This window comes from Corvus moneduloides, chromosome 3 (genome assembly GCF_009650955.1).
Source record: "Corvus moneduloides isolate bCorMon1 chromosome 3, bCorMon1.pri, whole genome shotgun sequence".
Classification (NCBI taxonomy): Eukaryota; Metazoa; Chordata; class Aves; order Passeriformes; family Corvidae; genus Corvus; species Corvus moneduloides.
In genome coordinates, this window is record NC_045478.1 from 21,140,692 (window position 1) to 21,167,934 (window position 27,243).

The 27,243-nt window shown below is 38.7% G+C and overlaps 1 protein-coding gene across 5 annotated transcripts in view; it reads left to right on the top strand.

The window, feature by feature from the left end:
- Positions 1 to 155: 155 nt before the first annotated feature.
- Positions 156 to 27,243, top strand: part of SH3YL1 (SH3 and SYLF domain containing 1) — a 47,896-nt gene continuing 20,808 nt past the window's right edge. Inside the window, exons 1-9 of one of the 5 annotated variants that reach the window (XM_032104556.1) lie at positions 156 to 258; positions 13,411 to 13,521; positions 14,584 to 14,697; positions 15,204 to 15,268; positions 17,851 to 17,963; positions 21,109 to 21,237; positions 21,951 to 22,113; positions 22,781 to 22,853; positions 23,573 to 23,629. In XM_032104556.1, the coding sequence (XP_031960447.1) occupies position 258; positions 13,411 to 13,521; positions 14,584 to 14,697; positions 15,204 to 15,268; positions 17,851 to 17,963; positions 21,109 to 21,237; positions 21,951 to 22,113; positions 22,781 to 22,853; positions 23,573 to 23,629 (826 nt within the window). In that variant the 5' untranslated portion in view covers positions 156 to 257. Of the gene's footprint in view, positions 282 to 13,410; positions 13,522 to 14,583; positions 14,698 to 15,203; positions 15,269 to 17,850; positions 17,964 to 21,108; positions 21,238 to 21,950; positions 22,114 to 22,780; positions 22,854 to 23,572; positions 23,630 to 27,243 lie in introns of all 5 variants that reach the window. The other 4 variants (XM_032104559.1, XM_032104558.1, XM_032104560.1 and 1 more) reach the window with 4 other exon arrangements.

Genomic DNA, 27,243 nt, shown 5'->3' on the forward strand with positions numbered 1-27,243 from the left:
GCAGAGTGGAACGTGCCCGGGACAGCGGGAATGGAGGGAGGAACGGGATGGCACCGGGCGGTACCGATGCCGCCGTGGAGCCGCTGGCGGGAAAGGGAGCGGGCGCTCCGCAGCCGCCCCGGCCCCGCCCGCCTCACCTGCGGCAGGTGCGCGGCTCGGTGGGGCTGCCCCGGTGCCCCGGCGCCGCCCAGTGAGGCTGCGGCGGCGGCAGGAGGAGAGGCAGCGAGGGGGAGCGGGGGTGCCCCGGCCCGGGCAGGAGTGAGTACCCAGCGGGGGCAGGAGTGGGGATCCCGCGGGGGCAGGAGTGGGTACCCAGCGGGGGCAGGTGGGCTCCTCAGCGGGGCAGCCGCAGCGGGCACGGAGCCGCCCCCGCACCCCCGCGGGCGGAGCGAAGGCGCTCGTGCGCGGCGGGCAGGGCCGCGCCGGCACATCGCATCCCCTTCTCCCCGGGGTCGCAGCATGTGCTGCATCCTCCGCGTAGAAATTTGAGAAGCGTCGAATGCGGCTTTGGCCCCGCCAGGCTGCTGGTGAAATTGGGCACACGGGCGCTTGGCTTTCCAGCCAAGCCTCGAGTGTCTGTTTTTTGGTTCGTTTTATTTAGTTGTGTTTTATATCTATATGATATAGATAGACTGTATATACCTACTATATATTGTAAGCTATATATATTTATATATGTATATATTTTATTTATATTTAATTATATACTTTTAAAAACTTTTTTTAAGTATTTATTTTTTTCTGCTGTGCTATCTTGTACACTGTATCTGCGTACCTGGCTGGGTTTTGTAACAGCAGACACAGCCCCACCACGGCAGGGTGTGGCCAGGACTGGATTCCTCTGCTACTTTTTAAAGACTTGTTTGGCTGGTCTTTTGGTCAAAATGCAGCGCTTTGGAGGTTAAATAAAAAATGCCAGATTCTTAATTTTCTGCCTGATCTGTGACTTTCAAATGAAAGCTGAAGAGCTTATATAACGTTTGCTGTGGAATGGAACAAACTGCACATTTCCTTTTATGCAGCTTGAAATGCTGTCCTGCATATGCTACTTCTTTTGTAAATACAGTTGTACAACCACATTTTTTAAAATTATCTAGTTATTTTACTTTGCAGTGGAAGTGATTGGTAATCAGCAGTGTGGTTTCTGCCCCCGGCGCCTGCAGCATCCTGCTGTTATCAGGCCAGCTCACAGGTGTCGGGAGCGCGAGGTGGTGGAGCCAGGCAGGGGCCAGGGCTCTGCTCGCTTGTCAGACATGGCCTTGGCAAAGGAGAGCGAGATGAGTCAGCTGTAGCATTCTCACGTGTGGCTCTGCCATATTACATAAGTGAGCAGTGCAGAGTGCCTTTAGTCCTGCTTTCTGTCAAGTGAAGTCCCTTGAGGTATCGACATTGGAAGCAGATTCCCCCCCTGCACCCTTCCTATGTCTGTGGGTTGGGGGAGGATGAGGCTCTGTATAGAAGTGAGTGCTTTGAAAGGCCATCCTGGAGTTCCTATAAAACCCGGTGTTTGTATCTGTGTATGTCATACGCACACACCTAGCTCTAATTTTGGGACAAAGTCTTTCATATTTCAGTGTCTTGGGGAGGGGACTGGGGAGGATCCTTATCTAAAGTGTTGTCCTGCATTCTTCATTGAAGGAGTTGTCAAGCATTGAAACAGGCTGCCCAAGGAGGTGGTGGAGTCACCATCCCTGAAGGTGTTTAAGGAACAACTGGACGTGGCACTTAGGGCCGTGGTCTAATTGACAAAGTGGTGTTTGGTCAAAGGTTGGACTTGATGATCTCAGAGGAGTTTTCCAACCTAAATTATTCTGTCATTTTCAGCCCTCAGCATTGGAAGAGAGATACAGTTTGTGCCTTCTTCAGCTAATGGCAACTTCATACCTTTGAAATGAACTGTGACAGAATTCACTGTTGTTCTTTGCATTGTGTCATGGTTTCTCACCATTAAGAATTACTGATGTACTATTTCTGATGTAATAAGCTCGCCATATTTTGGGGGCTTTTGAAACAGCTGTTGCATCGTTGTAGAAGAGCCTGTATGACTTAGTGGAGAAGAAATGCTTTTGTGAATAAGATAATCTAAGAATTTAGGCAGAACTAGAGCTCTTCAAATTCTTGATTAATAAATATCAAGCATCTTCACTTTTTAAATGTTTATTCCTTTTAGCTCGAAGAAATGTTTCTTGTGTGATTAATTGTAGGAATTAATTAGCTGTGGGAATTGGTGACTTCTTAGATTTGATTCATGCACATAGTGAATTGGGACATCTATGAAATGTGGAAATGAGAGGATCAGAATGATGGTGACAGTTTCCTTGACAGAAATGTTAAGTACTTTCATTGGGAGATAAGCAGAGCCTGTATTTGTTAAGGTAGTTAATATTTTTTCATGGTAGCATAGAGGGCTATTGTGTAATGCTCATCTGGGTTTCATGTGTTACATTTTTGTTCTCTCTGTACCTCTGGCCCTGGTGAGAAGATAAACAAGATGTTTGTTTAGAATTGTTGTATACAAACAGCCTTGTTTTAGTTAAAACTTTCATGTGCAAAGGGTAATAATGTACTTGTTAATCTGCTTGGGTTGCCTTGAAGTTTATTCTTGAGGATTGAAATAGAGTTAACGAGTCAAAATTGGTGTTCTCTCTAGGATTTTCCCCTTACTCCCCTGTCTAAATTTAACATATCATACCAACTCTTGTATTAAGATGAGACAAGACAGGTAGAACTGAATTTGTAGCTATGACTTGGCTTCAGTCATGCTACTTATCTTGCTTGGTGGGTAGCACCCCTTTGGTGCCAATTGTTTACACATCCAACATATTATAATAAGTGTATATGAAAGACTTACTAAAAGGGTTTCAAGTAGACAGTTTCCTGGGGCATGGGTGTAGGGAGGATAGGTGTGATGGCATGTTTTGAGCCAAAGCCTGCAATTCTTGTAGTACAAATTCTTGCTAGAGCCTCACATGTGAGTCTCAGACAACCCCCAGGATAACTCTGCTTTTTGTGCTTGTTTTAGAGCACATCACTGTCTCTATATTCTTGAAAATGCTGTTTTCTGGTTCTTTTTGCACAAATTGAGTGATTTCATCCCTGTGCTGCTTGTGTTTATCCTTTCTTTTAGTGCAAAGGCTACAACTTGGTTGTAGAACTGTGGACTTGGGATTTTAGTATTCTTGTAATTGCTAAAGGTTACAAGAATTTTTGAAGACTTTTAGCTACAGGTGTTCCACTATTCTGCCTCCTGTGCAGCTGAACAGTTGTCTAATGTGCTTTTTGGAACAAATCCTCTGTGCCTCAGGCAGGTATCAACTGTCTTCACATGCCACAGTTCCTTAGAAATAAGGAACATCACTTAGTTCATCACTTAGTTGAAACATCTTGCATATACAAGGGGAACACATTTTTCTTTAACGTACATTGTACAGCTTTGTCACTATCATTTTACCCTCATGTATTCCAGCTGTCTTCAGAAAAGGAGATGAGAGGAAATTCAGCATCTCTAATTAGAATTTTCTCCAACCTGACTTCAGTACAAAAACTGCTGGGAATCCAACTCATCAAATGCTTTTGATAACGCAGGAGACTCTGTGTTACAGGGCTTTTTTTTCCTTGACTTGTCTCAAGGAAATAGTTAATTCAAAGTTGGGCTGAGAACTGATACCAAATAAAGTTACAAAGTGATCAACTTGGTGTTTCTATTAGTTAAGTTCTTTCCTCTTTGTGGAGAAAAGTAATAAAAATTATGCCACTATGAAACGGGGCATGGGGTTTTTACATATTGTAGGGTTATTTTAGCATTAACAAAATGGATATTTCATGGGAAAAATATTGAGTTCCTGTGGTCTAGAACTGCATACATAATTGGTAGCAAGATTTGAAAAGGCAGCTTGCAAACACTAGAGCCGACCAAAAATCTTTTATGCTTTTGAACACCATACATGACAACAGTCACACTGATACAGCTAACAGGCATTATTACTTTTATCACACTTCATATAATTTAATTTATATCAGATAGCCTGTGCAGAGCCTAAGCTTATTTTGGATGTGTATAATTGTTGCCTTTCAAATAAATTTTGCTTTGCTTTCAAAAGGTTGTCAGCTAACATCTCAATTTCTATCTCTGTAATCCTGAGTTTACAAAATGCCTCTGCTTAGAGGACACCAGCATAAAAACTTGACCATGAAGAAGTTTACTTACTCCTTTTAAAAAGTCATAGCAGAAAGCCTTAAACCTACATTCAGTGTGTATCCTCAGCAAGTTTGCTGATGGCACAAAGCTGAGCAGTGCCATTGATACAACAGAAGGATGGGATGCCATGGAGAGGGAGGGACCTGGACAAGCTTGAGAAGTGGTACCATGAGAACTGCATGAAGTTCAACAAGTCCAAGTACAAGGTGCTGCACCTGGGTCAAGGCAATCCCAGATCCAGGTACGGATTGGAAGAGGAACTGAGAGCAGCACTGCTGAGAAGGACTTGGAGGTTCTGATGGACAAATGCTGGACATGAGTTGGCAATGTGCACTTGCAGCCCAGAAAACCAACTGCAACCTGGGCTGCATCCAAAACAGCATGGGCAGCAGAGTAAGTGATGGGATTCTGCCCCTCTACTCTGCTCTCGTGCGACCCCACCTGGAGTGCTGCATCCAACTCTGGAGTTCTTAGCACAAGACAAATGGGGGCCTGTTGGAGCAAATTCGGAGGAGGGCAACAGAGATGATCAAAGGGATGAAGCACCTCTCCTATGGAGACAGGCTGAGAAAGCTGTGTTTGTTCAGCATGGAGAAGAGACAACTCCAGGGAGATGTCATTGTGGCCTTCTGGTACTTGAAAGGGGACCTATAAAAAGAGGTAGATGTGATGCCTAAAAGGGGACTTTTTACATAGGCAGATAGTGATACAACCAGGGGTAACATTTTAAACTAAAAGAGGGGAGATTTAAATTAGATATTAGGAATACATTCTTTACTGCGAGGGTGGTGAGGCACTGGGAACAGCTTGCCCGAGGAGTTGTGGATACCTCATCTGTGAAAGTGTTCATGGCCACACTGAGTGGGACTTTGAGCAACCTGGTCTAGGGGAAGGTGTCCCTGCCCATTACAGGGGACTGGAACTGGATGATCTTTCAGCTCCGTTCCAACACAAACCATTCAATGATTCTCTGATAAAGGCTGTGAAGAGTTACTCACCTTAGAGTACCAGCTAATGATAGACATAGTGCACGTGCAGGTTGGTGTGAGGCAGTTTGCCTCTCCAGGTTTAGGGCTGCCACATTTACGTGCCTCTGATAATTCTGGCTTCCTTTGAGTTATCTTCAGAAGTATTTTGGTTTCTATAACTCATAGTAATATATTAAAAAAAACCCTAAACACACACAAAAAACCCCCAAAACTCAGAACTACAGACTTCCAGAGATGAGAACAAAGGAAGAAATCTGCTCATCTATCTCCATTACTTAATTTCTAGCAAGGAAAGGCCTTCTGTGTTTGAAATGGTTCTTTTTTCAATAAAGACTTGTGATTCTTTATATTTTGGGTTGATTCCCTACTGTGTATTTGCATGCCAAAATCCAAATGTGGATGCCTGTGTTTCTTCTCATTGTCTGACTTCTTAGCTGTCTTGCAATAACCATACAGATGTGATGCAAGTTTGCGTAAAGGTTTTCAGAAGTATTAATCTTAATGGCTTTTGTTATTCCTCCCTTCACACAAATTACTGTGATTTAAATGTATAAATATATGTAATTGTGGAAATAGAAGCTTCACAAATTCTATAATAGTTTCTTATTATAATGCTCTCCATTAAAAAATTGTTCAAAACACTGTAAATATCTCAGCTTCCTATATTGATAGAAATGTCTGTGAGATTCTCCTCTTTGACATATAGAATTGTTGGGCTGTTTTCCTTTTAGAGAAGGTACTGTCTTCTGTTATGTGTCATTCCTTTTGCATATTTGAGTTCTTGAAGGCTGAATTTAGTTGTAGCTTCAGTATGCTCATGAGGTTTTCCTGGGCACAGGCTGTCATCAACAGCTAACTTTAGCAGGTTATTGCAGGTAAACCAAAGAAAAACAGGCTGGTTTTAACATGGATAAGAGTGGTTGTTTATTTTTTTTCATTTTGAACTTTATTTTTAAGCACTTTTTTACTTCCTTTCACTGGAGTGTTTGGACAGAATATATTTCCATCTCTCTTAGGTAAACCTTGATTTCTGTATGCTGTTAGCTGCATGTTCAGCAGACCTTTCTTGTCTGCTTCTCTCACCACTACCAGCGCCAGCTTAATGCAATACCATCCAGTAAACCACTTGTTATCCAGGGTGGGGAAGGAGGAAAGTGTAGTTACATTAATTCACAGTAAGAAAACCATTAGGGTTGTGAAAGTGCACGTTAGAGTCTTCCAGTGCAGCTCAGCTGACACTCTGCAAGGCCACGTAGTGCTTGCTGTAGTACTTGTACCCTGCCATAACTTGTATTGTCACTGACATGTCACTAACTTCTCACACCAGTGTTGCTGATGAACAGTGAAGCAAGCGTGGAAGTTGGTAAAACTTCAGGAATCCAAGTTATAAAGATCATGGTAGAAATATATGAGCTTAGTGCAAAACTTCACTGTACAGAGACCCTGTTTTCTACTTTTAAGCTCTGCTTCCACTGCCTTACGCTGATGTATTATCTGTTGTCTCCTGTCTCCCTTGCTGTTCTCGAGGTGCCTATGTCAGAATTGTACAACCTTGCCAGTTGGCATAACCAGTGTGTCAGTAATGCTTTGTCATTCCTGTTAGTGCTTCGTAGACTCCTTTCCTATACCATTAGTCCTTTGTAGCAAGATGATCAAAGCATATGTTCTGAGCCTTTCCTTGTTCATGGTCCTTGGAATCGGGAGGAAACAGTATCTGCTTGTTGCTGTTGGTTCCAAAACCAGGAATAAGGAGCTCAGGCTCTGACAACAGTATGTCTGCTGGATTTCAGCTAAAGAGGGTTGTTACTGCCTTTAATTTTAACATCATTTTCAACTTATTGAACTATTTCTTTGAACTCAACAGATCTTCTCTTGACATTTCATTAACCTGGCTTCTTTGCTTTCAGTCATTGGCTTCAAGTGTTGGAAGTCATAAATGGAGAGAGAGTCATAAAGACATGTTTAGCATAGGCTGCTCTTTGTCATCTACAGCTCTGTATTGCAACACTTTTTCTTAGGCTGGGCAAAATGCTTACAATGCATGTCTGGCATGCTGTTCAAGGAATTTCAAGTACCAGATGAATCCCAAGGCTGGAGCTGGCTACCACAGTATCGTGTTGTTACACATTTGCAAAACCAAAATTGCATTAATCTCTTTAATTGTAATGCCAAATTGCAATCTCTTCTTTAGGCCCTTTTCCAGTGCTGCACAGTCTTGTTCTTCAGGTTTCTCCTTCCCATTAGATTGTTGTTCTTTGACTTTTCTTGACTGTGCTAGTTTTCATGTTTATCAATGTTCATAATTTTGAATGTTCTCTGTTCATACAAGCCTTTTAGCATTGATGTTCCTGATGTAACCACAGGTATTTGCAAATCAGCTATGCCTTAATGTATTCTTGTGCTGCTTCTGAACTTTTTAGTGAAGTGAAAGTAAAGACTGAATAACTATATGAGGCTTATAGAGGTATTTGTCATTGTTTTTTCTTCTTTTTGTAGCCAAAAAACCCCACAAAACCACTTTTCACCAAATGCTTCAAAGCTCAAACATACATGGGAAACATATGTGTGAAATCTGCATGCAAGTCTTTGTCTCCCCTTTGTCATCCATTCTTTGAAACTGTACTTTTGAAGTTTGGTTCTCGTAATGCCACTATGCTTTATTTCATCTGTTCATATTCAGCATAATTTTGATTGGATCAGAATTAGTTACAGCTTTTAAGAAGGCTTTATTTATTCTTTAATGCACCTTGCTCAGATAATTTCACCAAACGTTCAGCCAGCAAATTATTACTGTTAGTCAGAATGTAAATTAGAGGCTGACGCACTTGCCTCATCACCTTACAAATTAAGGAGTTAATCAATTTTTGTGTGATATTCCCCCATGGGGTTTGTGTTGCTGACTCACATACACTCAATATCTGCTCCTTTCAACAACAAGCAGGAGTGCAAATGAAGCTTGCTCCCAGCTGAGCATTCTCTGGTCACGGCATTCCAAATCCATCAGTCAGTGTATCTTCCTGATAGATATTATTGTCTTATTGCTCCTGGTTACCTCTTTCCTGAGCAGTGCTGGAATACAAAACAGACAATTAGGTATGCATACTTAAAGCTAATAGTGAAGACAGTGCTATAGGATTATTACGCATGTTATTGATGGGATAAACTGAACACGGAAATTCTGCTTTTGTCTAAATATTTCATACAGTATTTTTGTTAAAAAGCCGATACATCTAAATGATTTTTTCCATAGACTTCCGACATTAAATGAGTTTCTAAGGAACTAATTTTACAGTTCAAATTCTAAGGTAAGCTTGAGGGAGAGAAAGACAGTTTGATAGATGAACAGAAGTTGAAATAATTTTTGAGGTCACAGAAATCCCAGTTACAATTTGGTCTGTTTATAGAGTGATTAAAATACATAGAAGCACGAATTTACTTCTCTACCTTCACTATAATATTTATTTATTTTATTTCTATTTTATTTAGGGACAGATGCCACCATTTTGTAATGCAAACCTTCATGTCTTTTTTTTTTAAGTGAATAACTAGTTTTGAATTGTCTGACATATTTGTGTTATTTTTGATTTAATAGGGGTTTTTTTTACTGAAAAACCAGTAATTTTCTTTGCTTTAGGACAAATTTTTATGAAATTGATTGATCTAAAATTTAATTGTAAGAGTCAGGCCTCAGCCGTGCTATATATACACTATATATCAAACCATTAAACTTTGCCTTTTTAGTGTTGATTGTTGACTCTGTCCTTATATAATCCTGAACTCTGTCAACAAAATCTTGAGTGTGGCATAGCCCAAGAGGGAGAGCCAAACTTCCCCCTTTCCTCAGTGATAAAAATACTATATTTCTTCTGCTGTGGTTCTATCACCAAAATGGGAGTCTAGCCAGGCCTTATCAGGCATCATATTATACATAATTAAGGTCAGGGTGTGGATTTGCTTGGTTTTTTTTTTAAACAAGTCATCGGTTCCTCAAGGCTCCTGTAGGCATCCTGCCAGTTCCTTAGTATCTACACAACGTTATGGAAGTAAGTAAAGGAACTCAAAGTGAGCCACTGGGGAAAGAATCATATGGTTACCACTTTGAGTAACTGTGTTGGTTTTCAGCATGAAAGTGTTTAATCAGGTCGCTTATTCATCCTGCCTGTTGTTAAAACCTCTCTGTGCTATGTTTGAATGCCAGTTAATGTCACTTTCATTTTCATGCCTGCTACTGTCTAAATTAAAGTCTTACTTACAGCCCTTCTCTACAAGGTATAGCTTTCAGTTGGTAGAGTGTTCAACCTCTTTCTTTTTTCCTTTCCTTTTCCCCTTTCTGTACCTCTGTTGTGCTTTAGAAATATCACCCATTTCTTAGCTTCTGAAAGTGCACAAGTCTAGCCACATGCAAATTAACTGGCAGAATGTTGTTGTCAAATTCACCTGCTGTGTCTTAGTCCAGAAAAATAATCCTGCATTACTTCAGTCTGTAGCAAGAAGGGAAAAAACAAGGGATAATGGAGGAGTGGATTCCTGTGGCTACCCGAGGAATGCAGAAGAAATAATGATGCAGGAAACAAGTGATACAGGGAGAAAGTGAAGTTTCTGGTGTTAGTTTGAGGATGGGAAGTTAAGCTTTTCTGTGCTTGCTGTTGTAGTGTACAGCTAGATGAATGTCTCTCCAGTTTCTCCGTTCCGTGGTAATAAAGGTACCCCACACTATGTGGCACCAAAAAAACCCCACCTTTTTAGAAAGGTTGGAGTGGAAATACCTAATTTTCAATTTGCTTAAATAATGCTATTTTTCTGTGCAAAGTTTGTATTTTAAAATAAAGTTTTTGGAATCATAGTGCAGGTAAGACATAGAATGGTTTGGGTTGGAAGGGAAAAGGACATCTAATCCATCCCCTCCTGCAATAGGCAGGGACAACTTTGATTAGAGCAGGTTGCTCAGAGCAACCAGTTATGTATTGAGAGTGAAGGGACAGTGAGGTAGTAACAGCATTACCTTTGCTGACTCCTGAAGTTTAGCTTTGAGTTGTCTTCAATTAAATAGTAGCTCCTACGTGCACAGTGCCATGCACACAGTGTTTTCTGGTAACCATCAAATCTTTCTGAAGCAATTCTGAATCTGAAAATGCTTACAAAAACTGTAAAGTGATTTTATTTTTTTCCCCACTCTATTCTTCCTGTTTGCAGACTTTTAGGTCTGAAAATACCTCATGTTTTCTCAATGGATTCAGCTAAGGGATTTTTTTTTTTTTTTAGTAGTAGGAAGAATAATTGGAGATGTTTCTCCAGATTCTGAGATTTGCCTAAGAGAAGTGAAGGGGAGGAAGGAATGCATGTGAAGACAAGGAAGAAGAGTTTGAGAAGAGAACAGAAATTAATTTAATTTCTCTAATCTAGAAGCTGGATAATGCTTGCTTTTACTCAGTAATGTTTTTTAACTCCCCAATATTTTCATGTTCCCAGTGGTTTTTATCTCCAGTGTACACATCTTATTTTCATTGTGTTGATCACTTTGCTAGAAGTCCTGCATGGTCAGGCACATAACTGTCCATTTAACACAGTTTAATCTTACTGAACCATAAGAATAATTAAGTACCATGAAATGTGTATTTTGGGTAGACTGGGTAGGTGACCCTTCCCAGACTCAAGACCTCAAGACTTGCAAAGTATCTTAAGTGAAAACCTACATGTAGGAGTGTTCACCTGATTTTGCAAATGGACATGCGCTGTGTATTACAATGTTAATTATTAGTTACAAATTATAATATGCTAGGTTTATTCTTCGTGCGTGCTTGAGAAGAATGGTGTTGCAATATGCTTTTTGGGACTGCCTCAATGTATCTCCATACAAAAGCAGAAATCTTATTTTTCTCTTACAATATGCTGGTCATGTTTGCCCTCTGACCTTGAAGATGCAGAGTGAAGTACAAACAGCAGAAGTAATGGAGACATTTGCTCCACCCCAGTTTGTTATTCTACCGAAAGCAATTGTGAGTTCATGTTTTATTTGGGCTACATTGGCCTCTCTTTTTGCCATGTAGCCAGGTTCCAGCCTGGGGAAGCCTTCCAATCACAGCAGAAATGCATGTTCAAAACTCCTGCAAGCAGTTTGACAATTTTAGTACCGTAACCATCAGAAAAAATTCATCTGCCAAGAACTTTTCACAATATCCTGAGCTCTTAGAGCTTCACCTTTTCCTATCCTTTCGCGCTCAAGGTCTTGCCTAGCTTAATTTTCTGAAAAGAGAAGGAATGATTAGGAGATAGAATTAATATTTATACTCTGATACTGTGGTGAGGTTTAGAGTCTGTTGCATTCTATGCATTTCGTTTTGTTTCCAGAGAGGCTGATATTTCTGCACAGCCTTCTGATGACTGATGTCCCTTCAAACTCTCCAAGGTTATACCTGCTGCATCTTCACCAAAGCCAAATGTTGCTGCAAGCTGTCTCAGGGATGCTAATCCAGACATTCAGCTGTCAAAATCTCTCTTATTCTTCCTTCTTGCCTGGAGAACATACTAGAGGAATATTCTCATTGAAAAGTGGAGGTGTATCATGTTCTAGTCAATGGAGCCTGAATAGAAACTTGGCTGACTTGCTCCTATGCGCTTCCCTTGGCCTGAGCTGAATCGCTCTCTAAGCTTCATTGATGTAATCTCAAAATGTATTTAGTCCTCGCCTTGGTTTTGTGCAGGAATGTTGCCCAGAGTGAAGAGATGAATGAATATTCAGGGAATGCCAATTTATAAAATAGTCCACTTTTGACTGCATGTTGTTTCTCTATGCACAGTCTTTTTTATGTGTTTGTGAATTTAGGAACAGTAGAATTTTACAGAAATGCTGTGGCTAGTTTTTTTCAGAGATGTGACGTGAGACTGGATGCATCTTTGGTCTGGCAATATATTCATGTGTTAGCTGGATGGTTTGTTGCTGATAAACTTGGGAGTAGTGAGTGTTGTTATGTCCAGACAGGAAAACAAGAATGATTTAAGTGATAACTATGGGGGATTTTAGTAGATGTAACTATCAAGACTAACTCCTATCTCTTTAACTGCACTAAGGCTTCTTTTTGCAAATCTACAGGTGAAACATTCATACATAAAATGTATTTATAATGTTGCAGAATACTAATATTTTATAATACTTGATTCTGTCCAGTCATTGACTAGTGGCAGCAGATCTGGTGGATAAAAATGGAATAAAGACATTTCTGTAGACTTTACGACCTCAGTGGTTTGGAGGATAGCATTCAAGATTTTGTGTGTTTGCTACTGTACTCTGCAGCTTTATAAAATAAACATAACTTACCTCTAATCTGTACTTTTTCCTCAGTTGAAATACATGAGGGGCTTATGTTAGATCACATTGGAAAGAAATATTGATAAGACCTTCAACAGGATGTAGATTTCTAAAGGAAATTTCTTGGTCTGAAACAGATTTTTTTTCACTTTCAGAACATGCCACATGTTTATGTCTGTAATACAAGTGTCCTGAAGAGGTGTGAAACTTTTAGTGTTCTTGAGTCACCAGTTGCAAGTTGCTCTGCTGTTTGAAGGACAGCAGAGTTGATGGTGATATGGAGAAGAGCAGTTAGAGTGGTCAGTGATGGAGCAACTGCCTTGAGGAGAGACTAAGAAGGCCGAGACTCCTGAAAGAGTGGAGAAGGCTGGGGGCTTTGACTATTTATAAAAGCATGAAGGTAGTAGATAAGTTGAATGCATTAGGTATTTACCAGATCTTGTGATACTTGAGCTAGCAGGCATTCACTGTAACTAGGTGATTAATTTAAAACAGAGCACGTATTTCTTTAAGTAGGAGGTGAACGGCTGCTGCAGGAATTCCGAAGGCAGAGTATCAGCAGGTTTGAAAAGGCATTAGACAAATTCATATGCAATAAACCCATAAATAAATAGTGACAGGAACAGCTGAGGATGTGTGTCCAACACCCCTGCTGTTACCAGTGTGGATTCTGAACAAGTACAAGAGAAAGAGATTGCATAAAAGAATCAGGCTTGTGTGTTTTCCTAAGTGGTGTCTTCAGTTAAAATTGTCAGAAACAAAATGTGGATCCAGAAGATAATTCTTGTATTTGCTTGCCATGTTTGTTTGATTTACTCTTTATTTGTAAAGAACCACTTTTCCCATACAGATGATACTGTTTTTTTCATATGAGATATCCTAAACTGACCATAATTTATTTCTTTCATGTTTTACAGTGAACAACCCTATACCTTCCAACCTGAAGTCAGAAGCTAAAAAGGCAGCTAAAATACTACGAGAATTTACAGAAATAACTTCCAGAAATGGACCAGATAAAATTATACCACGTGAGTAAAGAAAATGCTTTGATTCAGCTAAAACCTTCAGGACTCCCATGTGCTGCAGTCATGCTGTCTTTACCAATTCCCTCTGTTTTCACTGACCACAACTTAGAGATGAATGAAGATTTTGGGTGCTATAACTTCTTTGAAAATATTTTGAAAGTAAAGGGTTTCAGTTTGCTATATTCTTGGGAGATGTTACTTACTGGGAGAGATCTTTTGAATATTTACCACTACAAGGTACCTGCACTGGAGGGCTTCCCTCTGGGATGGATGGACTGTCTCATGCTCAACCCTGTAAATGTATCTTCTTAAGAGAGAACCTGGAATAGTAGCTCTAGCTCTTGAATATCTGTGTTGATTAGAATGAGCTAGATGAAAATCACTTGAAGCAAAGAGATTGAGGGTGCATTTTCCCTTTGATACTAGTTTAGCACTCTTACTTGCTGCTGGCCTCTTTATTTTTGCACTTGTTACTCCGTGTTTCTTCTAGCGTCTTCCTCCATCCAGTGTTGCTGGTTGTGGTTTTGAATCCATAACTGTTATGTTCTGGAAGGTCTGCAATAAGATTTGCAGGATGATGATGCTGTCTTTGCCACAAACACTGTCTAATGATACAAACTTCTTAGGCTGCTCTGTGTTGTTGCGATTTAAGTTTGGACTCCTCCAAAAATTTGTGGAGACTACATCTCATATTCAAGTCTTAAAAAGTTAATTCATATACACACTGCCTGTTTTCTGTTTATCTTGCCAAGAGTACTCACACACAATGTGTGTGGCACTATACAAATTAATTCTATGCATGCTAATCAGGACAGGTGAAGCAGTTGTGGCAGTCTATAGATTGCCACAGGCTAATGTGACCTGCAGCTAGATTTGTGGTTCTCTGTGGTGGAGGTGTCATTATCAGTTCAATTTTTTTTTTTTAACTTTAAAAAGTTTTCTTTAAACTTTTGCTTCGATTATTTGACTCTTATATGTTCAAATTTATTAACTGTTGAGTTTTATTTTCCCCTTCTCTTAGAACTTCTCTTACAAGGTCTTGAATAAATGGTTTTGCTGTTTCAGCTCACGTAATAGCTAAAGCCAAAGGCCTTGCAGTTTTGTCTGTTATCAAAGCTGGATTTTTGGTGACTGCTCGAGGTGGAAGTGGAATTGTATTAGCTCGGCTTCCTAATGGAAGTAAGTGGATATTTTCCTTTTGTACTTCATGAGAGAATTAAAAGAGATAAAAATATTTTTTTTCACTATTCTTTTCACAGTATTAAACAGGAGATGTGTGATGAGTCAGGCAAGTAGGTGACAGGTGACAATGTTTGGTGTGAAGGCTGTTTTCAAATCTTTGTACATTTGTTTGACTAAATGTAAATGCTTTCAGTATCTTTGTGGAAAAGGATGAAATATAAAAGTACATAGTATAGAATTAATTTAAAAAATGTATTATATCTGATTATAAACAAGTGTATGATAAATAATTTGTAACAAGGAATTGTTTAGATCGTGGGGGTTTGTATTTCTTAAATCCTTTCTTGTAGGATGAAGCATTATAGTTATGAATCTATTGTGGTGGTTTTGAACATAGTTTTAAATAGAGAATTTGTCAGTATTTTTTAAGTGTAATAATAAAATGAGTATTTCTTGTAATATATGGTTAAAATTCTGTAAATTTATCTTGTTTTACACAACAGCCTGGTCTGCTCCTTCTGCAATAGGAATTGCTGGCCTTGGTGGTGGATTTGAAATTGGAATTGAGGTATGATTTTGCATTTAAAATACTTGTTGGTAACTTTTTTTGCAAGAAATTAAAATTCATTGACAAAGGTCTAAATGTTAGTGAGATAGTAGAATCTACTTTTATGTACAAAAAAATTATTATGAAATCCATTTATGCAAGACAAACAAAAGAGGAGTTTTGATCCTATCAGTCAAATTGTTAGGAGACATTTAGATGAAAAGAAGTGACATGGCAATTATTTCCTTGATTTCTGACCTCTAGCAGACTGAATTTTTCACTTATTGAAAGCTTCCTGTCAGTGTTCACATATAAGACAATTGAAGTTAATTGAAACAGTATCCTATACTTGATACTGTGTCAAATGCTTTGCTAAAGAGCGCAGGGACTCCCATCTGGCAAGAAACAGTGTAAAGAACTGAAGCTGGAGTAAAATGGACTCCACTTAATGTTACTGTACTTCACACATTTCCCACTCACACTTGTGGTTACTGATACGACCCTTCAGTTTGAAAGCACCAGAACTGGTGATGCCTCTTCTGAAGGAATGCTATAGAAAAGGAGCCAGTTTCCAGCCAGCAGAAATGCTTAAGTAAAGGACTGCCAACATATTCAAAGAAGCCCTGGTGAGCTGAGCCCTGACAGCGTTCTGCCTCTGCTTCCCATTTCTTCTTCCTCACAGCTCCTTCACACTCGTATGTTTTCATCTTTCCCCTGCTTCCCCACCCTAGCCTCCAGACTCATCCTTCTCTTTTTCTCAGCTTAGCTTCTTTTCTGCTGATTCCCAAAGAAAATCAGAGTAACAGTATGCTGCCAACAAGCTCTCTTGCAATGGGCATTCTGCTCTTCAGAAGAATCCATGTATAGCTGATCTGGGTGATCCATGTGAGCCCCCAGTACCTCTACAGCTAACCAGCTATCCCTGTCCTGACAGCCAGTCAGCCAGCACTCGCGTAATGAGCAACAGATCAATATTTTATTCTCTCCTCATTGTTCACTGTGTGATCTCAGGCATTATTGCATGCACTTTTTAAAGAATGATGTGAATACAAAATCATTAATTTTTGTAAGGGATTTTCTTTGGTTGTTGGATTTTCTTTGGTCTACAGGATCTGAATGCATTATGAAGTGTTCAGTTTGAGCCCCAGAGTTTTGTTGTGGGGTTTGTTTGGTTTTATCTTTTCTTTTAAGCTTCTTCATGTGTTTTGATTAATCTATGAAATTTTCTTTCAATCATCCCCATCTGATATTTTAGATAACATAGACATTTCCTATTGATACTTAAACAAATAATACAGAAGCTATTTGTGAGAGGGCTTTTTCTCTGAGTAATACTGTGCCCTTCATTTGAAATTTTAGTCAGCTTAAAAAATGCTGTTTCCTTACTGGCATTATTATAACACAATATTTTTTATTTCTTGTAGAAAATGTATGTTATTCAGAAATACTGGAGTGACTTAGGAGCCCAGAGTCCAATTTCAGCATTCTTCTAGTCCTACATAAACTTAAATGTTTTAGAAACTAGGTGAAATTTATTTCTGTAGGAGAGATTATAGTTGACATGGCTGTAGTGATATGTATGGACAGTTTTAAATAACAAGAAGGAAATCACAAACTTCAGAAGTCAGTGACTCGGTACCTCAAATTAAAGACCCGTTTTAAAATTCATATAAATGCTTTCCTTGAAGGTTTTCTCACTCTGGATTTTCTTATCTTTAACAACGGATTCATAGGAGGAAGCAGTATCCTGAAAAAACATTCTCCCTTCATCCCTGGATCATTCAGAAACTGCTCCTGTAGCCATCTTTTGTTTGGGATGGGGTGGAGGTTACCAGGGGGCTAATAACAAATACCTCTCTTATGCTGTGTGTAATACTTCTAGGACAGCCTTGTTTTGCAAATAATCTGGTATTTCCTCTTGTATTCCCTGCTGTCACTGTTTGGAATTTGGGGTAAGTTGAAAGTTTTTTTCTGAGCCTGGCTTTCAGTCAAGTCCATCAGATGAAAGATCAGGTGCAGTAGTCCTTGGGTGCATTGCTATCTCTTCAGTTATTAGGTTTAATAGGTTCTTGAAGCAACTGAGTACATCTCATATTCAAGTCTTAAAAAGTTAATTCATACACACACACCCCCACACACAGATATATAAAACTCCTGTCATGAAAATAAAGTTTTATCAATAGCATCTGTACCCTTTTTGGTTTTTATTCTTTGGACAGGAATTTTTGTTTAGTAAGTTCTGTCTTGCCTTTATTAATATAATTACAGAAGAATCAAAATGATTCACATCTGAAAATGCCTTCATAATTGTTTGTATAAGCCATAGAAACTAAGAAATTGTCAATTAAGAGTTTTGAATTAAGATAGAGTTTGTGTTATAGCTGTTGTTTATCACATACTGACCATATCAGCACTCTGAAAAAAATCAGTCAAATTTGATTAAAAAAGTAGTTGAAAGGATTTTTCATTTCAAAATACCTTGCAGAAAAAGAATCAACTTTGTCATGAAAGCTGTTTCAAAATAATCCTTTAAAAGAAAGAAAGTTCTTCTGTGCTGTTCTTTCTTCTTAAAAAGCGTAGTACTTTTATTTGATATTTTATAGGTCTCAGACTTAGTGATCATACTGAATCATGAAAGAGCAGTAGAAGCTTTTGCCAAAGGAGGGAATCTTACACTTGGAGGAAACCTTACTGTGGCAATTGGACCTCTGGGGAGGTGGGTAAAATGCTTTCAGAATAAGGTATATATGGAAGATAATTATTAAAAGCCACATTGATGTGGCATTTTTTTTATATGTTACAGAACAACCTGGGCAACCTGTATGCTGACTGGACCATATTGTTCTTGCCAATCACTCCTTTTCTTCTTTTCTTTTCTTTTCTTTTCTTTTCTTTTCTTTTCTTTTCTATTAAGTCATTTAGTGATAGAAGGAAAGTGTTCTGAGATTTGCTCTCTTTTTGCAGGAGACTGCTTGGCTAGGCTCAATGAAGAGCACAGGTGCTTCTGTGCCTGATAGAACTATGATTTTTAGTAACATAGGGGTCTGTGCTTTTTGGTCACCACAGATCTGCCCAGCAGTAAATAAAAACTACACCAAATAATTTCTTTTAAACCTTTTCTGTAGTTAAGGTGAAATAACCACTGAATAATTTAACTTGGAAACAAACCTTGCAAGACTGCTACTCCAACCTCCTGCTCAAAGCAGGAGATCTGTTACAACTTTAGATCAGGTTGCTCAGTCCTTTTTTCCAGTAGGGTCTTGAAAATCCCCAGTGATGGAGACTGCTTGGTTCTCTGGGCAACCTGCTCTACTGTTCAGTTATCCTGCCTTACATCCAGTCAAAGCATTTCTTCTTTCTATTTACATCAATAGCCTTTTATTCTTCCACCATACCGTAAAGAACCTGGCTTCATACTCTTGATTACCTCTCCATAGATACTTGAAGCCTGCTGTTAGGTTTGCCCCAAGTCTTCTCCAGGCTTACCAAGCACAGCTACCTCAGACTCTGCTTATGGAATATGTGCCTCCTTATGGCTGTTTTTTTTAATGATGATGAAGTTTTTACTGATGGTTTTTAATCTTTTCTAACACAATAAAAGGATGATACTTATTCCACAGAAGAGAGAGAGATCTGTGGATCAGGGAAAGCAGTGAATGTCATGTTTCCCTGCAAAGACATTTAGTACACTGTCCTGCAACATCTCTGTGTCCAAGCTGGGACATAGGTGTCAGGATGGGGAGACTAGCAAACAGGTGAAGAACCAGATCATCAGGTTAGAAGAGCACTGGTAAATGGTTCATGTTGAAGTCTGAAGCCAGATTTCTTTGGAATTCCTCAGGAGACTCTTCTAGAACCTCTTCTGTTTGGTATTTTTATCAGTAACCTAGAGGAGCAGTTGCAAAATATATTCTTCAAGTTTGTGGACAACTCCAAACCAGGGGTTGCAGCCAATGCACTTCAGGGTAGGGCCACCATTCAGAGCAATGGACCTAGAGTGTGTAGAGCAAAGATCCAACTCCATGAAATTAAGCAAGGACAAGCACAAAGTTCTGCACTCCTAGGAGAAGTTCCTTGGATGAACCCCCTGCCTTCTCTATAGGGCTGAGCAGCTGCCCTATAGAGAAGGTGCTGGGATCCTGGTGGGCAGTGGGGCTAAGCCAGCAGTTGATTCCTGACAGAAAAGGCAGTGAACAGTGTAGGGGGTTGCATCAACGGGACTGTAACCAGTCGATAGGGAAAGTGATTATTCTCCTTTGCTTGACATTTCATAGACTGTGCCTAGAATACTGTGTTGAGTTTTAGCCCTGCAGAAAGCTGTTTATAAACCTGAATGTGTGCAGTGAACAGCTACCCAAATGGCCAGGGAAATGCAGTGTGTGAACGATGAGGCTGGGGGAGCTCAGCTTATTGAACCTAGATGAGAGGCTGCATTCCCAAGAGGGCATGACCAAGAAGACAGATCTCAGTTCATTATAGAGGTGCATGGCACGATAATGAGAGGTAGTGGTCATATATTGAAACAAGGAAGGTTCTGACTGGATATGAGGAAAAAAAAATTGACATGAATAAAATTGAGTGCTGATACAGGTTACTCAGAGTGTCTGTGGAATTATATCCTTAGAATTGTTCAAAAACTGGCTGGACAAAGTCCAGAGCAACTTGCTCTCAATTTGATGTTATATCCTTTTTGAAATGACTGCCTGATGTGTCTTTAAACCTAAAATATTATGTGATCCTGTGAAGGAAAAATACTGTAATCTCCCAAATCTATTGAGGTCCAATAAGGGCTTACTTGAAGAGTTTTGTGCTGACCATAAAGTCTAGGAGGATTTGGAAATATTGAACAGGGTTTCAGTCACCAGTCCAAACATAATTGGATCATTTTAAAATGTGATTAAAGTGTGGCTTAATAGTTTTCAGAGGAGGCTGTTAAGATCCAGTTATTAAAATTATTACAGAGATGCTTCTGCCCAAATAAGGTGCAAATGAGACCATATGCTGAAGTCAATGGTATGGATTTTATTTAACAGTAAATGGGAGGGGGGGGGAGAGAGAGAGAAATAGAAAAAGAGGAAGAGGGCAGAGAAAGAGTGACAGAGAGACAGACTGAGTAGAAAATATCACCACTCTGTGGATCCCAACAATGTCCTGTTGATCTTCTTCTGGTCTTCTCGGTGGTGAGGGTTCCATGAAGCTTAGAGTTCAGTGGATTAATACATGTTCAGGCTAGTTGAGAACACCCAGGTACCTCCCCTGGTTGGGAAGTTTGACACCATCTCTTGCCACAGGCTCTGGATCTGTTGTATCCCTTTGCATGGCATTCAGTCCTCTGGTGCAAGGCCTCAGGAATCAGTCTGAGGGTGCTTTGGGAGTCTTTGATGATTTATGATCCCTTCTCAGACGTGACAGCTGCCTCTCTTGTCAGTGCATTGAGTCAGTTATGTCCCATCAGACCTTCCCCGGGGGAGGGACTGGGAGTTGTGTAAGGGAGAACAATTACCGTGATAAAAGGTGCCAACCCACCTTGCAGGATTTGCCTCTTTTCAGCCTGAAAGCCCAGCTTGCAGCCTCCCCTTCTGTCCTGAGTGAATCTCACTGCACACCAAAACTCACCTACCCTCGAAGGATGCAAACCTGGCCTCAGCAAATCACCCTGGAGCCTCCTTGATTGTTCTGAGTCATAAACCATGAACAGTCCAGTCTCTCGGAGACCTAATGGGGAGCATTCCTATGAGACAATGTTGTTCTGTGCTTCTGTCTTAAAACAGGGTTAAAATAAAATGAAGAATTAAAAGACAATTGCTGTTCATGCTACAAAACCATTTTGAAGAATATCAACCAAAACTTTTTCCTTCTAGAAACTTAGAAGGGGACGTTGCCCTAAGAAGCTCTGCTGCTGTCTATACATACTGCAAATCTCGAGGACTGTTTGCAGGTGTATCTCTGGAAGGGACCTGTTTAATTGAAAGGAAAGAAACAAATCGCAAGTAAGCTCTTAAAATCTAGAAGATTCAGTGAAAGCATAGTGAAGAATTAACTAAGACACATTCACTTTAGAAAAAGATGTTTTTGTGAAAACATACTATACTCAGTTTAGAATTTCTTGAGGGACAAGGGTTTCTTCAATTTAGACATCTTGAAATGGGTGTTCAGATGATACTAAATGTTTAGGGATTATTTATCTGTGGCAGGTTGCCCTTAGCTAGCCACCACATGCCAGCCCAGTTGCTTTGTCACTCCCCCTCCTCAACAGGATGAGAGGAGAAAAAGTATGATTACAAGCTCATAAGTTGGGATAAAGGCAGTGAGATCACTTACCAATTGCTATTTCAGTGAGAAAAACTCCAACTTCATCAAGGGGAAATTAGTTATTTTCAGTTAATAAGAGAATAGGATAATGAGAAATAAGAACAAATCTAGAAAGCAACACCTTTCCCCCCCACACTTTCCATCTTACTGGGCTCAACTTCAATCACAGCTTCTCTACCTCCTCCTCCCAAGTGGTGCAGGAAAATGGGGGCTGTGGTCAGTATTCCAAATTTACAGCTTTGAACTAGTTCTGTCATTTCTCAAAATATGATCAGTAGGAAAAAGGCAGGGCCAGGGATGGAGATAAGGGAGCATTTGCACAAAGTGAATTTATCTAGAACTTAAATGGAATAATAGTCAAATACCTGCCATCTTTATTTTTTTGTTCCAGGTTTTATGGGCAGGACATTCGTGCTAGTGCCATCCTGCTTGGTGACGTGCCTTTCCCTGCTCAAGCAAATGATCTTTATGAAATTCTAGCATCCTTCACTGAAGTGTATGAAAATGAAGAGCAAAAAAATAATCCAGGAAAATCTGTAAGGGAACAAAGAAGGGTTTGTGCACTTCTTTTTCATATAGGGTTTCTCTGTTCCTGAGCTGTTCCTAGTCAGTGTTAATGCTCGTGTTCATGTGGCATTTTTAGCTTCTCTACTGGATGACTGAAGGCATAGCACATGTCAGTTACTGCATGTGGAACATTTGTTCAAGTATTTCCCTGCTAGGGTCTTGTGGACAAGAATGTTGCTGGGTTTGCTTTGCATCTTCCAGAATAACAAAGTATACACTTGTTTTGTAATTGTGCCGTGTAACTGTTGTGTAATTGTTATCAAATCTGAGGAGATGATTAGGAATGTTTGATCAAGTATTTTTAATCAAGTTAATTGCAAATTGGATACTCTTAGTTTTTCTACTTTTTCTGTCTTCCATTCAAACAATCACATTTATAATGTAATACTTGGACTGCAGAAGATGCTTTCTTACAGATGTTAATCTTACTGATAGACAAAGCATTTACTTTAAGCTTTGTTAAACCCGTTGTGATTTACTTCAGTGTCATGTGTATGTCACTAGTGTTTAGTATGCTTCTTGGGTTCCTACAAGTTCCGCGGAGAAAGTGTAATTAAAATTTTTTTTCAGTGTAACTTGACATACTTCTAGGCTATGAAGTCACAATCTAGGTCCACATGTGATGCAATGTTTTTAAAAAATTTGTGTATTTAGGTAAATGACCCACCTGCTAGACCATCATCCAGACCAGAGCCACCTAAACCCACTGTTAGACCTACACCACCAGGTGAAAATTTTTGACAATGACTAATTAATTCTCTTCATAAAATCAGAGCATTAAAGCTAATTAGTACTATACAGTTATTATAGCAGCTGCCTCTATAAAATGTTTTTTAAATGCTCTTCCTTGGACAAACACTGAAAGCCTGTTGATACAGTGCCATGAGTGATAAAGAGTAAAGGATTTGTTTGTTTGTTTTATATTAATAAACCTTTTCTCTCTGACAGATTTGCTATGGAAACAGTGTTTTTCTAGTTACAAAATCATGTAATAATTCGAAGGAAATATTTATTTTACTGGACACATAGAAGCCCCATAGTACAATGAAACTTCTTAGTAAACAGAACAGTCCTACTAGAAACTGCTAGTCCTAGTTCTAGAAACTTTTGGTTTCTAGAAATCATAGTTTCTTCTAAGGTTGTCATTATCTTTTAATCATTAGAGATTTTACAGTAGAGCAGAAGAGGCAGAATTTTGGTTCTTTGACAGTTTGTCTTAACAAAGTGCTTTCATTCAAAGTGAGGCTTTACTGTGCAGCTCCTCTTGTTAACTTAATTCTCTAGTGAAGGATATGAGGAAAAGTCCATATTTCTTTCTTCTGCACTGCTCTTTAGTTAACTACAATCATTTAATAACTGTTGAACTTGTATTAGAGGAGCTGTATACAAGATATAACAATATATGTGAGCATGTCATATAAGCTGCTACTTTATTGTCTCTTTCAGCTAAAAAGAATACAAACAAACTTTATCCTGAACTTCCCAATGATTATGCATCTGTGGGTAAGTACTAAGCTTACACTTATTTTATTAATACAGTGTAGAATCTGAGAAGCCCTAAAAGTACTTTGAAAGATATGTAAAAATATCTGGCCACTGATATTTTGCTTTATTGTCCATGTGTTAAAAAGAGATTCACGTCTTGTATGCTCTCCTGAAAATATTTCATAAACATTAATCTTATTCCCTGGCTTTGCATTCTAACGATGATGTTCTTTTCTGAGCAGCCCAAGTTCTTCTATTTTATTCTGTGAGCTTGAAAAATGCACTTGAAATAGTAAAATTGGTTTATGTTACCACCTAAATGAAATTAAAAAGAAAGCTGATACAACAAGCTTCTATCCAAGTCCTTATGCAATGTACTGTAGTTCCTGTTTTAATTTTAAAAGTGCTTCCACAGATCATACCTGATAATGCTGGCATAAACACAGATTTACATTGCTTCTTCAGATTTTTATATTGAAATAACTCCGCGTTATACAACTTGTTTGTTGTTCCATTGATTCTCTTATGTTTAAAGCACTTTCAGCTCTAACAGGAGAATCTTACGATCCAGTATTTGCATTCCATATTACATATATATACATATATTAATATGTACTTATATTTTCACGTATGGCATGCTCCACTTGAAAATAAAATTAAACAGTATATCTCTTTTTTACTTCTGCAAATAGAGCTAAAATTGAGCTTGCTAATAGATCACAGTGAAAAGTCTATTTCAGGCAAAGAGTAATTAGAGCTTTTCACTAAAAATTAAGATAAATTATGTGTCATTGTTTTTACATTCTTTTTCATATCTTCTCTTCATACACATTCTTGATATGTGTGTCTGTTGAAGGGGCCAACATAGGAGTATCTTAAGCTGAGATGTCGATGTGACTTCTGCAGATCAGAGACTTCCTGAGAATCCAAATTTGTTATTGTATTGTAGGATTTTTATGAGGAAAAGAAGGATGACTCTAGTGGTCTCTACTCGATAGCTGTCATCCAAGAGAGAAGATTTGGTCTTCTGGCCATTAAAACTAAGCTTTCCCAGACTTACAAAAGCCCTGACCAGCTTAGAACAGGTTTATAAAGCTTGCACACATTTGCTGTATTGAAGGGAGTGCTCTTCTATTCAGGTGAAAGTGACAAGGTAAAAATATTCCAGACCCATCTGTTGAATGGCTTTCAAGATTCCTTGAAATCAAAATACAGATTCAATCAGTCTGCTACTGGGGATTTCTAGCAATTTCTAGAAATATACAAGTTTATCTTTGAGGAATGCGAGGGGCAGTAGGATCTTGTCCAAATGATGGCATGGTATACCTTTCTTTGTGTTGCAGATTATATTTCCATAGGTAACAGTTCAAATGCTTTCTGAATCCACAGAAATACTCAGTGTTTCTAGGCTAAAGGTTTTTTCCTATTACTGGGAACAATCAAGGTCGAAGTCAGTTTGCCTGAGTGTTTCAACTACCGTAGCCTATGTGCATGTTGATGGGAGGCTGGAAAAGAGTTGCAGTCCCTTTCACAAGGTGTGTGTTAATGCTGGGGAATGAACTAGAAAGAGCCATAAGGCCATACCTCCTGTCAATAATCTGTTTCTGCCTATTTATAGTCCAAATTATTTCAACAGAGCTACCTAGCAGCTATAGCACGTACTAGTCGATCTTTATTGCAGGAGTAGTTGCTGTTACGGATATTCTTCTACAGTGATCTGTAAAAAACATATTCAAAATTTTTTGTGTCTTTCTAATTTTAAAAATATATATAGATAATCAATAGAAGAGTGAATGAATCTTATCTTTAGGAAGCTACATGTTAGGTATAATGGCTGGTGTGGAGTTAGGTTTTGATGTTGAACAACAAGCTTGTCTGGGTTGCAAGTAATAAGGACTTGCCTTTGGTTGGGGAAGGGGCAACCTGGCATTGTGTTACCAGCATTTGGTTTTGCAATAGTTATACAAGCAGTAGAAAGGCTGAAATATTAATTCTTCTCATTAGATGAAAGAAGAGCTAGACTTGTGGATGAAACATTTTTAATTATTTTCTGTGTACTTGAATTATGTAGATAAGTAATGTAATATAACCTACTTCAAATGCAAGAAGAAAGATAAATGAAAAACATGATTCTCTAAACTGACAACATGATACTTGAACTCAGATGCAAAGAGATTGTTTTCATGTAACTGAATAATGCTTAAGGTAATATATTTAGTTGTAAAATGAGCTTCAGTACTGTTTTAAATGTTTCCAGAAGCTTGGGAATACCACACATTTTATTTAGATGCAGTTTAAAAATTGCACAGGCCTTTTACAATTCTGGGAAGTAAAACCCCAAAACAACCACAGCAAAAAACCGCAACAAACTAACAGCTGATACAGTTATTGTGATTCAGTGAAGTATGAAGTTTCTACACTAGCAGAGATTTTTCTGAAGACTCATTAAATAAAGAAATTTGATTTGCTTATGAGTATGAAAGTTCATGCGTTCTCCTTTACTAGAATTAGGCATTTGCTTCTTCATTTTTCTACTTGTCCCCTCTTTGTTGTAAAATCTACTAAAAGGGCTGACTGCCCTTCCAAAATTTGTCACCACAATCTAGCTTTTCTTTTTCTAGATGAATGATTCTTTGGACTTCTGTACCACATCTGTAATACAAAAACCCCATGATTCTTCAGTGACTACTTGGACATTGTAGACTCAGGAGTTTATTTCATTTGGACAATTTTTTTAGATACATTAAGTTCATAGTTTGTCACACTGGAATATCTAACCCTAGATATTAGATTTCATTAGTGTTATGATTTCTATGATTTTCTTTTTCTGCTTGGGGTTCTGCCATGGAGCAGCAAGTAACCAAAAAATGTAGATAAATGGTTACTTACCTGCCTACCCTCCTAACAGTTTGCTGAATAGTATACATTTCTGAAAATGTTACAGTGATGTGGTTTCCCAGTTGAACTGGTAGCAGCAGGAGTAGTGATCTGCTAGTAAAAGTTGGACCTGGGTTGAGGTGAATGTTGGTGAGAACTGAATCAATAACAGGCAGTTTGTTCAAATCAGAAGTCAGATATTTTTCACTTTTTCTTCAGCTCAGCTAATCAGAAAAGGACTGTTTCACATGTTTGGAAAAGAATCGCTTGGCATTGCCAAGATGCTAAAGCAATCAGGAAACAGACTTGAGACAGAAGTGGGGATGAAAATGGAAGAAATTCTTTCCTTCCAAGCAGAGTTCTTTCACTATTCATTCACAATGATCAAAATTCACCATGTGCTTGAATTCTTACAATACTGTAAGACAAAATACTAATATTAAAGACAAAAGCAGTTCTTTTGCTAACAGTGTAAGTATTTTATGATATTTTGGAGAAAGTAATGATTCTGTCTGCATTGTTTAAGTGGACATATGATTTGCTCAAGAAACACATAGGAACTTGTGGCTGTGAAACCTAAATATTCAAGGATTTTTTTTTTTTAGACTTCTGTCAGAAACTATGTCTTTCATACCTTCCACAAGTATTGAACTAAATATTTGTAAATTTTATCTTGAGAAAAAATTTGCCCTCTTCTTGGATTTTTGAATGCAGTAAATTACCTGCAGCCATTGAACTTTTTAATTATTGTGCAT